Genomic DNA, 17,469 nt, shown 5'->3' on the forward strand with positions numbered 1-17,469 from the left:
CACAATCCTCCTCCACGAAGGCCCGAACGCCGACGCCAGCCGTCGGTGCGGTAGTGAGTGCCCCCAGCTTCTGGAGACCGCAGACTCACTGTGTGACCCCCACGACTCAATCAGCCGCCCTGGGCCTCGCGTGCTTCACCCGTAAAATCGAGGGGGATGAGCCAGACGGCTCTTAATGAAATCTAGGATCCTTCATTCCCTACAGACTCAGCATTTATTAAGCACCTACTGTATATGTGGGGGGTGTGCACCAGGTTGGGGGAGGGGGGAGAATGCTGAAGTAAAGATGACTCGGACCCCACCCTCCCCGAGCTACTGGCGAAATGGCCCATACTTGGAACCCAAATTCAGATTCCCCAAAGAGAAGCTTTGTCCTCACTGGGGAACTTCTGCGGAGGGGGCAGGGCGGGTGAAGAAAAGCAGCACCCAGGCCAACGTTTTCTCTTTTCCTAGACCCCCCCCCCCACGGAGGCCCCGAGAACCATGGCTTTCTTGGGATCCCAAGCCAGTGACATCCCCCAGGGACAGGGAGCAGGAGCGCCTTCCCCTCCTCTGTACCCCTCAATCCTGGCGCAGGATGGGGAGGAAGAAGAGGAAGGACAAGCGGAGGTGTTGGGGGCGGGGTTGCACGGGAGTCCCTGACTAGGCAGAGGGGTCAGCAAGAACGAGGGGGTCAGCAGAGGGAGCAACAGGAACAGGGGGGTCAGCAAGAACGAGGGGGTCAGCAGGAATGGGGGTAAGCAAGAACGAGGGGGTCAGCAGGAACGAGGGGGTCAGCAAGATGGGGGGGTCAGCAGGAAGGGAAAGTCAGCAAGATTGGGGGGGTCAGCAAGAACAAGGGGGTCAGCAGGAAGGGAGGATCAGCAAGATTGGGGGGGTCAGCAGGAACGAGGGGGTCAGCAGGGGGAGCAACAGGAACAGGGGGGTCAGCAGGAACGAGGGGGTCAGCAGGAAGGGGGGACAACAGAAACGGGCCTGCATCCCCCAGAGCAGAGTTGCGGATGGTGGGAGGTTGGACGTGACGATGGGTGCTTCTCTGACAGACCTACCTGTGTGTGCGGTGGCATTCTGGATGCCTGGGCATCGCCTACTACGACAGCGCTGACTCCATCATCTATTTCTTGCCAGACACCCCTGACTGTGATAACCTCAAACTTCTCCAGAGAGGTGAGAGCAGTCCTCTGGAGGCGCCAGGATGGCACCCATACTCAGGGATACATGATAAACACCTGTCCCTAAACCATCCTATTCAGCCCTTCCTGTGCAGTGTATTATAAGAGATCTCCAGGGAGGATCTCCATCCAGATAACTTGACTGCCTTCGCTTCCCAAGTTCTAGTGCCCAGCCTTCCTGCCCAGGTCCCAAGGTGCAAATGGACCCTTGGGGTGACAAGAGTGAATACTTTAGCAGAGAGTGGGAGGTTTTCTAGGTTGCACTGAAAGATGGAAGATCCGTTTATTAACCAAGACTGCTTTCTCTTACCAAGTTATGGATGAAATCAACCCAAGATCCATCATCACAAGTGCCAAGCAGGATGAGAACATGGCTCGGTTTCTGAGGGGCCTGGGTGAGGGCTTGAGAAAAACACATTGAGTGTATGTGGAAAGTGTAGCTGGTGTCTAGGAGATTAGGTGTCTGAGAACTGGAGGTTTTGGGGGAGGACTAGAGGTGTCTGGGGAAGGGTTGATGTATCTGGAAGATGATTAGGTATGTCTAAGAAGGGTTGGCAGAATCTTGGGGGAGGCTGAAGATGTTTGGTCAAGGCTAGGGGGAAAGAGACAAACTGGGGGCCTCAAACTGAAGTCATTCTTCTCTGTTTCTCCTGCAGTCTCACCCGAGCACAAGGAGCTGGGGACCGCTGAAACTGTGCTGTTGCCCCATGTGGATTTTGGTATCAGCCCACCCATAACTTTTGTCCTCCCTCAATAGCCCCATCCCACCCTCATTCTTTAGCTTCTTTTCTTATCCCCCATCATCACTAGAGGTCCCTACCTCCTTCCCCTAACTCCAGCCCTAAAACAAAAGGGTTGGACTAAATGATCTCTACCCGCTTCCCGCTCTGATATTCTGTGACTTGACTCTCCCAATCACCCTGTCGCCACAGGTCTAGAGATCAGCAAACAGCGCATTCTGTCTGGTAACTTTTCCTTCATGCCAGAATCCTTGACATGCACTGAGAAAATCCTCTTCCTCTCTTCCATCATCCCGTTTGATTGTCCTCTTACGGTTAGAAGGGTCCTTGCGGGGGGCAGAAGGGAAGGTTGGTCTGGGGGGAAGAAAACTGCCCCAGACCAGATCAGAGGCCATGGGAGCCCATCCCTAGAAAAGCTCCCTTTTGGGTTCTGCCTAGCATTCATACAGCCCCTCACAATGACCTTGGAGGGACTTGACACATCTCTTCCCCCTGCCACTGATCCTACTGTCACTAGGTACAAGCCCTAGGAGGGTTGCTCAAGTTTCTGAATCGGAGAAGAGTCGGTGTGGAACTGGAAGATGGTAGCGTCAGTGTCCCAATTCTAGGCTTCAAGAAATTTGTCTTGTAGGTAACCTACCCAAAGTGTGTGTGTGTGCGTGCGTGCGTATGTTGGTGGGGGCGGGGTGGGGGGGGTGGTAGGTAGGACTAAGAGAAGGTGATAGAGGGCAGGGAGTTGCCAGGGATCTCAGAAGCCATCTGCACCGACTTATACTTCACCTTAACCAGAAATCCCAGGTACGGCATCCCCACCTGACAACAGATCATCCAGCCTCTGCTTGAAGACCTTCAATGATGGGGAGCTCACTACTTCATGAGGCAGTCCTTTTCACCTTTCTATAGCTTCTAATTTTTAGGAAGTTTTTTTCCACATAGACTTTGTGTTGTTACCCCAGCACAGGGTCAACATAGGGGACACACAGATGATCAAAGGGAAAATGGGGGCACAGAAGGGCTACATTAGACTCCTGGCTAAGGTGACATTGGGAAAAACAGGTGTCTCTCCAGTCTCACTTGCCTTTTTGCTTTGTCTCCTATCCTCAGGACAGATCTTGTAAGCATAGACCAGGACACTTATAGGTGAGGAGATAAAGGGACAGAAGGGTCTTAGGGGAAGGTGAAAAGAAGGATTTAATCCCTAAAGCTCTAATAAGCCTAACCAGGATCCTTCTGTAACCCTAGGTCTGTCTGAAGGAAGAGGGCAGAAGGGATTTGGGAGGTGGGAACAGATGTGTATCATCTTTTCTAAAGGGGAAGGGAAGGCAATTGAGAGAAAAACCTATTTCTGGATTCCAAGATTGTGTGCCCCACCCCCACCTACATATATTCTTCACCCTCTTAGGGCATGTTGTCTGGACTCCTAGATTATACCTTTCTCCTCCCTCCCTCCCTCCCCCAACTGTTACCCACAGTGTCCTGCAAATATTTAAGAGTGAGACCCACCCATCAGTGTACAAAGGGACCAGTGGACTGAAGGAGGGGCTCAGCCTGTTTGGTAGGTGGCAACTCCAATCTCCCTGAAAACGCAGGGCATTCATTCACTTCCCCCACAGAGGCTTTGTCTGCTTTGTGCCTTTGTGTAGAGGAAAGCCAGTGCCTAACAGCTAGCTGTGAGCCATTTCACTCATTATGTTTGGCCATCAGTTTCTGAGTCCCCTTTGTGTGAGAGCTTTTCTGTACTTAGGAATCTCCGGATTTTGTGTTTCTTTGATGAAGAGAAGCAGTGTAATATATATGTCTCTTCTTCATCATCTTTGCTTCTGTAAGTTCTGGCTTTTCTTCTGTTCCAACTTACCCTCATATCCACGTTTCCTCTCTGTATATAGTCTTGTCATGTATGTATTTGCTATCTTTATGTGAAATTAGGTATGTGAAATTCTGTGGTGGGAGTGTGTGTGTGTGTGTGTGTGTATGTGTATGTATACACCCAGCCCTGCCCCTTTCCAACACCCCGTAATGCTGGCTCAGGATGTGGCCTGGCACTTGGCTCTGGCTCCCTTTGTGTCCTAAATCCGGGAACGCCCCGAGCATGCTTCACCGACACTAGGGCCCCTGGCACTGATGCCCCAGCCCTAATCTCCTTGCTGGGTCATGCCCCTGCTTGGTCTGGCACACCCATTCCCCTTCCCTGACGCCTGACACACCTACTCCTTTTTCTCAGGAATTCTCAACCGCTGCCGCTCCAAGTGGGGTGAAAAACTGCTCAGGTGAGACTACTAGAATCACAGTACCTTACGGTTGTGTTGCTATTTACAATTTACAAAACACATTCACATCCATCCTCATATTTTCCGACATTAAAAAATAGTTATTTCATTGGGGGAAAAAAGTGACCAACTCTACGTGTCTCCCCATTGAAAACCCCCAGTGGCAAAATGGGGAAGAAGTGGCTGTAGCCCCACTCCAGCTTTGCTAATCTCCAAATGTAACACCCACAGAAAGCAGGCAGTGGTGGAAGAGACGATCCCAGCTCTTCGTGGATGAAGCAAGGGATGCTGGGCAAACAAAATGCAGGGAGATAGAGAGGGTGGGGATCATTATAACGTCCCTTTCTTTTCATAAAAAAACTGTGACCCAGAAATGGCCACTGACTTTTCCAAGGCTCCACAGGTAATAATCAGCAAGTCAGAGACTTGAAACCTAGGCTTCTGTATCTTTAATGATACAAACACTCACAAACAAAACCACTTAGTCTACACAGACACATGTGCCACGCCATAATACATAGAGCACTTACATGTACATAATGCATGGATACCCATATGGGCAATAAATATCCATATGGTACATTTACAAAAACCACCAACATGGCACAGACACACACATATACAATGTTATGCAAATCTTACGCAAATACATGGTTTATACTAGTACTCATCACAGTTTATACATACTCTTCCTAGCATCCAGACTTATACCACCTACTCACAAATGTTCACCTGTTTGTTCATCTGCGTGATGAAGAAATTCAGCTAGATAACCTTGCAAGTTCCTTCTGTCATTGGACTAGAGGCATTGCATAGTGCAGAGGTTGGGAACCTGTGGCCTTGTGTTATCTGAGGTTTGGATTCGGTCCAAGGGCCATCCTTGAGGACCTAGAGAACCACATGTGGTCTTGAGGCTGCAGGTTCACCACCCCTGGGATAGTGGATAATAGCTAACACTTATGTGGCACTTACTGTGTACAGGCGTTGTGCTAATCTCTTTACAATTATTATTTCATTTGACTGTCACAATGACCCTGGGAGGTAGGTGCTGTTACCATCCTCATTTTACAAATGAGGAAACTGAGGCAGAGGCTAAGTGACAGAGTCAAACTCAAGTCTTTCTGACCCTAGGGTCCCAGGCGCTGTATCCACTGTGCCCCACCTAGCTCTCCTCAGAGCAAGGAAAAACTTGGGTTCAAGTACCCCTCTGATACATAATGGCTATATGCGAGTGTGACCCTGGGAAATTGAATGGCTTCTCGGTGATCTAGGTCAGAGCTGTCAAACACAGGGCCCATAGGCTGGGTGAGCAACACACTGAGTGTCCCAGACCAGATTAAAATGTAATTGGGAAGTACTGAAATAAAAATAAAATGAAATAATGCTAAGATGTGGTTAATGAGTCAATATGCACCCACAGGGATCCCTATGTACTGTTTAGTGACCCTGTTTCTATTTGAGTTTGACAACACTGCTCTAAGACAAAAAGCTTGAGGAGTTTATTTTAGGGAATTGAAGTGATGAATCTGGTTCTAATCCCTATTCAGTTCTGATATGTTGCATCTATGAGTATGGGTGAATTGATTTTGATCGATTGAATTGATTCACATATACTTGGTATTGCAAGGTGGATTATAGAGCTAGAAGGGACGACAGAGGCCATTTCTTCAATCCCTCTTTTTACAGATGAAGAATCCAAAGCTCGGGGAAATTAAGCTTCAGAGGTGGGATACGAACATGGACCCTCTGCTTTGAAAGTCTTTTTATGTGCCCTGCTACCTCCCTGGGGGTACAAAACACTTTCCTCACACTACTTCCAAGCAGATAACATATTTTCATGCTTATTTCACAGATTAAAGAACTGAAATGCAGGGTAGGGGTGTCCCAGAACTAATAAGTATCAAACCTGTGATTTAAACACATGGCTTTCCTGAGATTTATTCCACTACAACATGCTGCTTCCCATGATATTCAAAATGAGCCTAACAAATAGGGTAATTTCATAACCAACACCCTCTCCAATGCTCTAGGGACAAGTTTCTGATCTTAGCCTAACACGTAGTAGACATGCCCTTTGATACAAAACAAGTTTTGAGTAGGGTAATCCTTATCTCTCCTCTACCCCACCCCCAAACCTACATACTAGATAACTGAAGACTGGGATGAACTGAGCCTGAACAAAAGCCTCCAGTGAGGTGGCTGATATCAGAGCATAGTGGAAAAAGCCACTAGATTGAGAGTCAGAAGATATGACTCTGTTGTTACTAGCTATGAGACTTTGGACAAGTCACTTTCCCTTTCTGTTTCATCATGTATAAAAGGAGGAGGTAAGGCTAAATGATCTCCAAGGCCCCTCCCAGCTCTAAGTCCTGGGGTCTCATGATCCTGCTTAACATGAGTTCTAGCATATGAATAGACACATAGTTCTATAAACTGATAGACTCATTCCAGGTCCATCCTTCCAGACTTGGACACCCAAAATGACACACAAAGACATGTATGTCAAAACACTTTTAAGATGTTGACGTTGTGAGATCTACTCAGCTGCTGTGACTTTTCCCTCTACTTCATCCCAGCTGTAACACAGGGATCTTAATCTCACTGTCACCCACAAGAACTCAGAAATTCCTTTATCTTGTCATAATCCTTTATTTTTCCATCTCTACCTTACTCCTCTTAAACCTACTCTTCATCCCCACTGTTATTTTCAATTCCTCTATCCTATTCCTACTATCCTATCCTATCCTATCCTACTATCCTATTCCATCATTCCTACTATATTTACTCTCATCTCTCTTCCCAATCTTGGCCCCTTGGTGAACCAGTTTAATTCTCTATTTTCCTTTACTCTTGGGTCCCTCATTCCCTTGTTGTATCACTGACCATGCCTTGTCAAATCTCAACCCTGTATCATTCATGCCATCTACCTCCTTTACTCTTACTCTGCTGATTGGAATGGGAGGAAATCAGGAAACTGTGATGATGAGATCCATTTAATTAGTTAATTTCAACTGGGCCTTCACTATAGCAAGCCAAACCTGTTATTTTTGTAGGTTCTGTTTTTGAATATTTTTTTCCAATTACATGTAAAGATTTTTTTTTTGAAGGATTTTGAGTTCCAAGTTTTTCTCCCTCCCCTCCCCTCTCCCTGAGATGGCAAACAATCTGCTGTAGGTTATACATGTGCAATCATGTAAAACATATTTCTACATTAGTCACGTGAAAGAAGAAAGAACAAAAGGAAAAAAAACCACAAAAAAAAAGTGAAAATAGTATGCTCTGATCTTCATTCAGACTCCGTCAGTTTTTTCTCTGGATACAGAAAATATTTTCCATCATGAGTCTTTTGGAATTGTCTTGGATCATTGTATTACAGAGAACAGCTAAGTCAATCATGGTTGATCCTTACTGCAGAGTGTTACCGTTACTGTGTATAATGTTCTTCTGGTTCTGCTCACTTCACACAGCATCAGTTCATGTAAGTCTTTGCAGGTTTTTTGAAGTCCACCTGCTCGTCATTTCTTATAGCACAATAGTATTCCATTACATTCGTGTACCACAACTTGTTCAACCATCCCCCCACTGATGGGCATCCCCTCAATTTCCAAGTCTTTACCACCACAAAAAAAAAGCTGTTATGAATATTTTTTACATGTAGGTCCTTTTCCCTTTTTAATGATCTCTTTGAGGTACAGACCTAGTAATGGCATTGCTGGATCAAAGGATGTACACCGTTTGATTGGCCTTTGGGCATAGTTTTAAATTGCTCTCCAAAGTGCAAACCCGATACTTCCTGATAATTGATTCCCTGTCCCACTCACCACAATCCTAAACAGTTTCTTCTCTCTTCAAGCCTCTAATACCACTTCCTACCCAGACTCTCCTGAAGACCTAACTTCATACTTCAAAAAATTTGAAACCATTCATAGAAAGCTCCCTCTTCTCCCTTGTTCCTCATCTCCCATCCTTCTGACGTTACTTCCCACTATCTCCTACGCTCTACTCTCTGAGCCTTTCTGCTTGCCAAGGCCAGTCCCCTCTACATGTACCCTTGATCCCCTATCATATTCTGCAGGCCATTGCCTCCACCATAATCCTCGTTGTCTCTTGAAGCGTTAATGCCTTTCCTGCTACTAACAAGCAAACAAAAACCTTCACTAGTTTCTACCGTACTTGCTGTGGTAACCCTATCTCTCTTCTCCTACGTTCCTTAAAAATCCATCTATAATTGATGGCTCTATTTCCTCTCCTCTCACTCTTCCAAACCCTCTGCAGTCTGACTTCCAGCATCATCATTCATCATCATTCATAAATTCAACGGAAATGGCCCACTCCAAAGTTACCAACGTCTCTTAATTATCCATCTGATGCCTTTTTCTCCCGAATTTCAGGCCTATATCACCAACTACTCATTAGACATTTCAAACTGGTTGTCCAATAGTCATCTCAAATTCAAAATGTCTTAAAACAACTCATTATATTTCCCCCCAAGCTTCCTGTTCCCCTGTTCCCCTGTTCCCTATTACTGTTGAGGGTACCACCATCCTTCCTTTCCTACTCCTCTTTGAAATGTTTGTGTCATCCTCTACTCTGTTCTCTCAAACATACCACGTATGAAATTAGTTGCCAGATCTTGTCATATAGTTAGTTCTTTACAACATCCCCCAATAATAGCACCTTCTCTCCACTCTAGTTCAAGCACTTAGAACGTTTTGCCTGAACTATTACAACAGCCGTATAATTGGATTCCCTCCCTCAACTCTCTCCCTAACCCAAGTCATCCATAGCTGCCAAAGTTAACTTCACTAAAGTTTGGGTCTGACTGTGTCTCTCCCCACCCCTTTCCCTAGTCAATATACTTCAGTGGCTCCCTATTACCTCAAGGATCATCTGTTTAGTACTTAAAGCACTTTACAATCTATCCCTCCTTACCTTTCTAATCTTCCATTCTAGTCCCCTCCACACACTCTGCAATTCAGCCATACTGACCTACTTTCTATTCCTCAAACACTACTCCATCTCTCATCTCCAGGCCCCCATGACTGGAATGCTCCCCCTCCTCCTTTCTAACACTTAAAATCCTTGGCATCTCTGGCTCCTTCCAGCTCTAAATCTATAGTCCTGGGATATACATACACTGTCCCACACACATTAGCAACTATACTGCAGGGTTGTTGTGAGGAAAGCTTTGTAAGCCCTAAATTAGGTTATAGTTAGGAGTTGCTGTACAGTGTAGTATTTCCTTTGCTTGGCAGCTAGGTGGCACAGTGGATGGAGGCTGGGTCTGGAGTCAGGAAGATCTCAATTCAAATTCTGCCTTAGACACTTGCTGTGTGACTGGGAAAGTCGTTTAACCTTGGTTTGCCTCAGTCTTCTCAACTGCAAAATATGGATAATAACAGCACCTGCCTCACAGGGGTGTTGTGAGGATCCAACAAGATAATATTTGTAAAAACTGCCTAGCTCAGTGCCTGGCACATAGTAGGTACTAGTTAGGTTCCTTCACTTCCCACTAGGAATACAAATACAGAGTCACACATATACACTCTAGTGTGTCACACACACTTTGTAACACTGACTTTTGAGCCAGAAACCCACCTACAGAGGAAAAAGGTAGACTCAGCCTCTCTCCTGCCTGCATCGCAGGCTGTGGCTGATGCGGCCAACCCAAGACGTGGAGGAACTGAATTCCCGTCTGGATGTTATCCAGTTTTTCCTGCTGCCCCAGAACCAGGAGATGGCACTGACCCTGCACGGACTTCTGAGCCACATCAAGAATGTGCCTGTAAGCCAGGTTGGGCAACCTGGTGAGGTGAAGGTGGGGGAAGCATCAAAGGGGAGAGGCTAGGGCTGCCCTGGGAGTATGGGTGCTGGGGTCCCTTTGAGGAAAGGACAGTGACAGGTGTCTGGTTTGTCTGTAGCTTATCCTGAGACGTATGGTCCTGTCACACACCAAGGTCAGCGACTGGAAAATTCTCTATAAGGTATGGATCCCTGCTTCCGCCATTTCTGGGTGACTCTCTGTTCCTACCCTACCCCTTAACTGCTGGGGTCTAGAGAACTTTACAGACTGTGCCCTATGAGGGCCGGGGTTCTATCTTCTCTGAACTTTGTATCCCCCAATACCTAGCACAGAGTTCTTTATTCTTTGTGCTATTTCATCCATGCTAGAATGCTCTCCTTTGCCTATCCAAATCCTCACCAACCTTCCAGGCTTGGTTCAAGTTCTTCCTCCATGAAGCTTCCCTCAACTATCCTGGCTTACACACATTATAGGGGGATTGGACTTAGAGCTAGAAGGGGCCTGAGAGATCACCTGGTCCATTTCCTGCATTTTACAGATGAGGAAACTGAGACCCCAAGAGAGGACTTAAAAAAAGGCATTCAAGGCCTCCTTTTTCTCCCCATATGATTTCTCGTTGCATTGATTATACCACATAGTAGAGTAATCAATTGTTCTATGCTTCATGTACTAAGACCCTGCTCCCATGCCACACCTTACTGGCTTCTTAAAGGCCTTGCCACTGAAGCACAAGCCCTAGCAGATCATATCAAGCTGGAAACTTTGACATGGGTTCACCTAGGTTCTCCCCAGGGGCCTCCGCATCCAACCATGTCCTTCCTAGAAGTACTCCTTTCCATAATGTACTCTACATCTGTTGTCTGAGGATCAACCTAGCAAAAGTTAGAGAAGCTTTTTCAGCCATACCAATTGTTTAAGATTGTTTATGTAAGATTGAATTATAGAGGGCAAAGCTCATATTAAGGATAAAATCCTTAAATATATTTAGGTATTGATGTACATTAGTTGTATCTCTCCAAATAAAATGTAAGCTTCTGGAGGACAGAGATGATTTTACACAATCTCCTCCCCTCCTCGCCATTTAAACAGCAGGAGCTCTTTAAATATTTGTCCCAAATTGATATCTACAAGCCTTCCTCTTTTTATTTCTTCCTTACCCACATTCAATTTCTGCCAGTCTCTGTTCTCCCAAGCATCACTTCCCTTCTTCATCTGCCTCGTCCGAACCATACCTCTCTCTGCCAGTATTTCTGTCTGTCTTTTTCATATGTCTTTCTTCATGGATTATTTCTTCTTTTTTTCTCCAACTGTGGTCTCACTATTTCTTTTTCTCAGTGTCTGTCTTTCTTTGCCACCTTTTTCAGGGTGCTCTAAAAAGGGAACCCCCTTGATTCTTTACCCATCCTCCTCTACAGACAGTATATAGTGCTCTGGGCCTTCGAGATACTTGTCGATCTCTGCCTCAGTCCATCCAGCTTTTCCAGAATATTGCCCAGGAATTTTCTGATGATCTCCACCATATTGCCTGCCTCATCAACAAAGTGGTGAGGGAAAGGAGAAAAAGAGGAGAGGGGAGAACAGGGCAGAGGGATAGGACTGGAGAGTGGCCTAAGGGGAGAAATGATGACAGAGGGAGGGGCAGGCTATTAAGGGCAGGTTTGTGGGGACAGGAAAGGATGTGGGCTAAGGGGAAGGGATGAAAACTAGAGCAAGGAAACTGGGAGATAAAGAACAAAAGTGGAAATAGAATGGGATTGGAAGCAGAGAGGGATGGGCTAGAGAATATTTGAGATTAATCCGGAGGATGAAGGAGAGGAACAAAACAAGGAAGGCCCAAGGCCTGGGGGTGGGGGGATAGGAAGTAGGGTTGGGACTGTGGTGACAGGAATAGGCTCTCCCATGCAGGTGGACCTGGAGTGCAGCACTGCTGAAAATAGATTCACTGTCCGACCCAACGTCGATCCAGATATTGATGAGAGTGAGTTTAGGGTGAGAGAGGGGCCCCATCTTCCTTGAAACATAGATGTGCTCCATCACAGGATATTTATTGTTCCTGGAAACCTCTCTCCCCCCCCCCCACCATGGCTGAAACCTGGAGAAGGATGTAGGGAGGAAATATCAGTCCTTATTTTTGCAACAGCAAAGATGTGCAAAGCTCTGTGCTAGGTGCTGGAGAGGGTATATACAGGTTAGATCAAACAAGGTCCCTGCCCCTATGAAGTTTACAGCTCTGTCCTTACATCAAGGACAATATGTGACAAGTACATCTAACTCATCACTGCCTTTTCTAGAAAAACGGAAGCTGATGGGACTTCCCAGTTTCCTTACAGAGGTTGCCAGGAAAGAGCTGGAGACTCTGGATAGCCGTATTCCTTCATGCTGTGTTCTCTACATCCCCTTGGTGAGGGAAGGAGGATTGTGGCCTCTCCTTTACACTCGTCCTGACACTTTGGGGTAGTGGTGCATTGGTAAATGTTTGACAACTGGATCTCCAAGTGGGAAAAAAAAGTACACCAGCACACTGTTCAGTTTAATCTATATTATCGACCTTTTTCTATCACTTTCTTAAGTCTAGGCAATTGACAAAACAGTCAGTTCAAGCTCTGATCTGTAGTGTTTGCCATTTTCTGAGCTCTAAATGCATGCGCTGAAAATTTAATGTTGGCTTATGCTGTTTCAAGTTGGCACCAGCACAACTCTGTTTTTAGGGGACAGAAGTCTGATTCTGGTGGGGTATAGATGGATCCAGAGACCTCTGGGTGAACCCATAGATACTGAGGGGAACATTAGAGCCTCTTGGGGAGACATGGAAGACAAAGGTCCTTTGACTTCCCCTTGGATAACTAGAATAGCCTCCAAATTTTCGTTTGTTTGTTTTTTGTTTTGTTTTTTTGGAGGGGGGAAGGTAGGGCAATTGGGGTTAAGTGACTTGCCCAAGGTCACACAGCTAGTAAGTGTGTCAAGTGTCTGAGGTCAAATTTGAACTCAGGTCCTCCTGACTCCAGGGCTGGTGCTCTACTCAACAGCACCACCTAGCTGCCCCATAGCCTCTAAATTTATTGCCCTCATTCACCCCTCCAGATTGGCTTCCTTCTCTCTATCCCCCGGCTGCCATTCATGGTAGATCCAACTGACTTTGAGATTGTGGGCCTAGATTTCATGGTAAGAACTGGTCGTGTGCTGGATAGGGATGGTGGTGAATGAGGTGAGTTAGGGACCAGGGTGTGGGGTAGGGATGGCAATGAATGAGCTGAGTTAAGGACCAAGGCAGTTCTGTTAGTCTCAGCCCAAGGTGGTGGGCCTCCAGAGCCTGATCTTTGTAAGCTGTAGAGAAGAGGGAAGAGAAGAGGGAAAGAAAAAATGTGGAGAGACAAAGAATGGTTGGAGAGAGGAAGAAGAAGATGGGAGAGGGAAGAGAAGTAGAAGAAATAAAAAATAGAAAAGAGAGAAAGGGACCCCCTATGGAGAAAGGTTGCACGTACTGCTGTGGATCCGAGCCCCGTCTCCACAGTTTTTGTCTGAAGAGAAGCTACACTATCGAAGTACCCGAACCAAGGAATTGGACTCCATCCTGGGGGATCTTCACTGTGAGATAAGAGGTGAGTGAAGGGGTGGCTGCTGACCTAGAGAATCCTCCTCTCTCTTAACCAACTTCTCTCCATCAACTGTTCCCCATCTGATCCTAGGTATCTGTTTCCCTTCTCTGTGTTCCTTGGTCTTCCTTACTTCCCCCAACCCTTTCTGCTGCCCTCCCCCGTTGGCTTCCCATTTCCCCACCCAGATGGAGAGACACTGCTAATGTACCAGCTGCAGTGCCAGGTGCTGTCCAGGGGGGCAGTGCTGAACCGAGTGATCGAGCTTGCTTCACGACTAGATGTCCTACTGGCCCTGGCTAGGGCTGCCCGGGACTATGGCTATTCACGGCCCCAGTATTCCCCTAAAATCCTTGGGGTGAGAATACAAGATGGCAGGTCAGTATACTGTGGGAGTCAGGAAGGAGTCACAAGAATGAGCAGGCATGATGGTTCCCACATTACTGCCCCCTAAACATCTAGAAGAGGTCAGGAATAGGCAGCATAATTAACATTTCCCTGGCCACCCCAGACACCCACTGATGGAGCTGTGTTCCCATACCTTTGTACCAAACTCTGCTGAGAGTGGTGGGGACAGAGGAAGGATCAAAGTCATCACAGGCCCCAACTCATCAGGAAAAAGCATCTACCTTAAACAGGTGAGGGGATTCCTGCCTTATGATCTACCCCCACTCCCACCACCCGCACAAATATGTCCTTAGAGGTTTCCATTTCTGTGCCTTGATCTGACTGTGGTTCTTTTTTTTATTAGTTTTAATTCCTTTCACCCAGTTCCTCCTGAGAACAACTACTCCTTATCCTCAGATTGACATGGGGACACTAGGTCAGAGATCTTGGGGCGGAGGTGGTGGGAACAAATTGTTCAGTTCCCCCCACACACACCTTAAACATTGTCCATTTTTTTCTTACTTGTGTAGCTCCCCCAAATCCTTCTTATCTTAGCCTCTTCCTGATCTCAGCCCACAGATCCCGGTTCTTCCTCATTCCACAACTCCTATCCCCACTATTTTGCTTTCTTCTCCAACATCCAGATAGGTCTGATTACATTCATGGCTCTAGTGGGGAGCTTTGTGCCAGCAGGCAAGGCTGAAGTGGGAGCAGTGGATGCCATTTTCACCCGAATCCACAGCTGCGAATCTATCTCCCTTGGTCTCTCCACATTCATGATTGATCTCAACCAGGTCAGGGGGAGCAAAGGGAGCCAGAGGTGGCAAAGAAGAGACATCCCCTCTTCCTGAGAGCAAGAGGGAATGGGGTTTACCTGGTGTGGTTTGGAGAACGGATGAAATGAATCCTCCCCTCTCCATCTTTATTGTTAGGTGGCAAAAGCTGTGAACAATGCCACTGAGAGGTCCTTGGTCCTCATTGATGAATTTGGGAAGGGAACTAACACGGTGAGGCAGGAATGACTGGGAAACGGAGGAGGAGGAGGAACTGGGAGTGGGTGAATGGGAAAAAGAAGGAAATGGAAAGCCACATGGAAGTGAAAGGAAGTTTCAAAGAAAAGGGAATAGGAAGAACAAGGGAGGGAGAAGATTGGGGCTAGGGGAAAGACTGAGACCAAAGCAGGCTGGAGGAACAGGGAAACTATAGATCTGGACATGACCTGTTACCCCCATTCTGTTCACCTATATCCCTCCCCAGGTGGATGGACTGGCACTCCTGGCCTCGGTACTCAGACACTGGGTGTCCCAAGGGCCCAGCTGCCCCCAGATCTTTGTTGCTACCAACTTTCTGAGCCTCATTCAGCTGCAGTTGCTGCCCCCTGGACCCCTTGTAGAGTATCTGGTAAGCATACCTATTTATCTTTCAGATGAAAGCGTCTTCTAAATCTAAAATTCAGAGCCCCACTCTGGGAGTTTTCTAAGAAAAATGTTTCTCTCTTCTGATAAACTGAAAGCTTAGGATGGGAGTTCTTGCTTCCATCATCATACTGGGAGCTTCCCAAGTGTAGAGATTTTGTCTCTAGGCAGACTAGGAGCTCCCCAAGGGTAGGAAAATGTGTCACCTCTTTCAGTTGTCTTTCAAAGAAGCCACTCATCTTTCAGAAAAATAAGGTATGTGATAGTTTTTCCATTTTTCTCTTCCACAAGACCATGGAGACCTGCGAGGATGGAAATGACCTCATCTTCTTCTATCAGGTCCGAGAAGGGGTTGCAAACGCCAGTCATGCCTCCCACACAGCAGCCCAGGCTGGACTCCCAGCTAAACTCATCACTCGTGCATTGGAGGTAACAGAGCATAGCAGCCGGCTCCCTAAATCCATAGCTTCTTTCCCCTCGAGTCCCTGATCCTTCCGGGGACCTGGGCAGCTGATCTCTAAAATCTTCCGCCCTCGCCTTCTGATCACTCCAGCTTCCTCCTTTCCATTCTCAGGTCTCAGAGCTGATCCGAAAAGGAAAACCTATTAAGCCTGATAAAGGACTTTTAAAGGAGAATCAGATGGAAAAGTGAGCATCTAACCCCAACTTCCATGCTCCTCAGTTCCTTCTCCCCTGGGAAACCCAAACATACTCTTCCCCCAACACCCTCTCCACTTTAGTTGCCAGGCCTTGGTGGATAAGTTCCTGAAACTGGATTTGGAAGATCCTGAATTGGATTTGAGCATTTTCATGAGTCAGCAAGTTCTACCTACAGCCTCCTCCGTCCTCTGATCAGCTCTCCTTTCTCCTGGGTATTGAGTGCTCATCTATCCCTTCTCCTCACCTCTGGACCCCCTACCTCCAACTTTAACATTGTTTGCCTGGAGGAAAACTGTATGATTTGGGGAATAAAATATATAATTTGGAAAAGGCATTGCTTTTTTTGGACCCTCCGGAAACAAAAAGACAGGTGGGAATTGAAGCACCCCATTAGAGAAGTAGGCACCTGTCCAACATCACCAAAATCCTCTGAGAGACCATATGGATAACTCAGGAGAGACTTAGTAATGAAGAGGTAGAAAAGAGTGCTTGAGGCAGATGGAGCAAGCAGGACATGAGATAGGATATGATAAGACCAGGATGTGGCCAGGCAGAAAAGTGATCAAAGAAGACAAGGACCTTTGCCCCTTTTCCAAAAGATTTCTCCTGCCTAGTGGTTGAGTAGGAAAATGATGCAGATACAAACAGTGCCCTATGGGTTAAGAGTTGCTTTTCCAGTACTTTATGAAGCCCCTAGTTTATTCTGTCACCTGAAGGAGCCCCAAAGTCCTTTCCCCCTCATCTTGAACCTGCACCAAAAGAATTGCTTTTGTGTCCCTTATCCTGTTCCCCCTGTCCTTTAATTTTTAACCTATGTCCTTCTGCCCTGTCCTTAAATCCTTAAACCACAAAGAATTCCCTTTGTCTCCCTCATCCCGTCATCCTGTCCTGTCTTTAATCTTTAACCTCCATAAAACCTCTAAAACTACATCACCATGCTGACACCTCTGTATAAGCATAACTCCCCCAAATATCGGAGTCTCACTTGGCTTTCTTGCTAGGGAAGGCGGGTGATGCTTTCTTGTCAGTAAAGCTCCCGATGGCTATAGAGAAGGGCTGAGTGAATTCTTTCACACCTGAACCAGCTCTCCCAACTGAACACCTCGTCAATAACAAATCACTTCATGCTGAGAATCTGTTAACTGCCTCTTTGAGTCCAAACTGAAACCAGTCGTGGATTATTCGGTGAGTAGGAAGGCAGGACTATGGCTCAGTGAGAAAATCCCTGGACTGAAAGTGGAGAAATTTGGATTTGAACCCTGGTTCTGCCACTGACTGTGTAACTGTGTCTGATTTCTAAGTTTCCTCCCAATTCCAACATCCTGTAATCCTATGAGATCCTTCTAATTCCAAAACAGAATGTCCCAAAAAGAAATAGAAAGATACATGGGAGGAAAGGTGTAGTGAGAAAGAAAAAATGAGAGGCAAAGAG

At 46.6% G+C, this 17,469-nt stretch overlaps 1 protein-coding gene across 2 annotated transcripts; it reads left to right on the top strand.

The window, feature by feature from the left end:
- Positions 1–474: 474 nt before the first annotated feature.
- Positions 475–17,137, top strand: MSH5 (mutS homolog 5). Of its 2 annotated transcripts, XM_036767900.1 has the most exons (25): positions 484–609; positions 1,044–1,167; positions 1,487–1,567; positions 1,829–1,891; positions 2,105–2,226; positions 2,430–2,539; positions 3,017–3,052; positions 3,385–3,467; positions 4,134–4,179; positions 9,826–9,964; positions 10,101–10,163; positions 11,398–11,526; positions 11,888–11,960; positions 12,274–12,383; positions 13,064–13,144; positions 13,494–13,581; positions 13,764–13,953; positions 14,087–14,213; positions 14,607–14,756; positions 14,895–14,969; positions 15,220–15,363; positions 15,669–15,806; positions 15,952–16,025; positions 16,118–16,249; positions 17,123–17,137. In XM_036767900.1, the coding sequence occupies exons 1-24, from the start codon at positions 484–486 to the stop codon at positions 16,227–16,229; spliced, it is 2,484 nt and encodes an 827-aa protein (XP_036623795.1). In that variant the 3' UTR covers positions 16,230–16,249; positions 17,123–17,137. The 2 variants fall into 2 exon arrangements, with proteins under 2 accessions (XP_036623796.1, XP_036623795.1); XM_036767901.1 differs by lacking the exon at positions 17,123–17,137 and having other exon boundaries at positions 475–609; positions 16,118–16,283.
- The last annotated feature ends 332 nt before the right edge of the window (positions 17,138–17,469 follow it).

This window comes from Trichosurus vulpecula, chromosome 7 (assembly GCF_011100635.1).
Source record: "Trichosurus vulpecula isolate mTriVul1 chromosome 7, mTriVul1.pri, whole genome shotgun sequence".
Lineage (NCBI taxonomy): Eukaryota > Metazoa > Chordata > Mammalia > Diprotodontia > Phalangeridae > Trichosurus > Trichosurus vulpecula.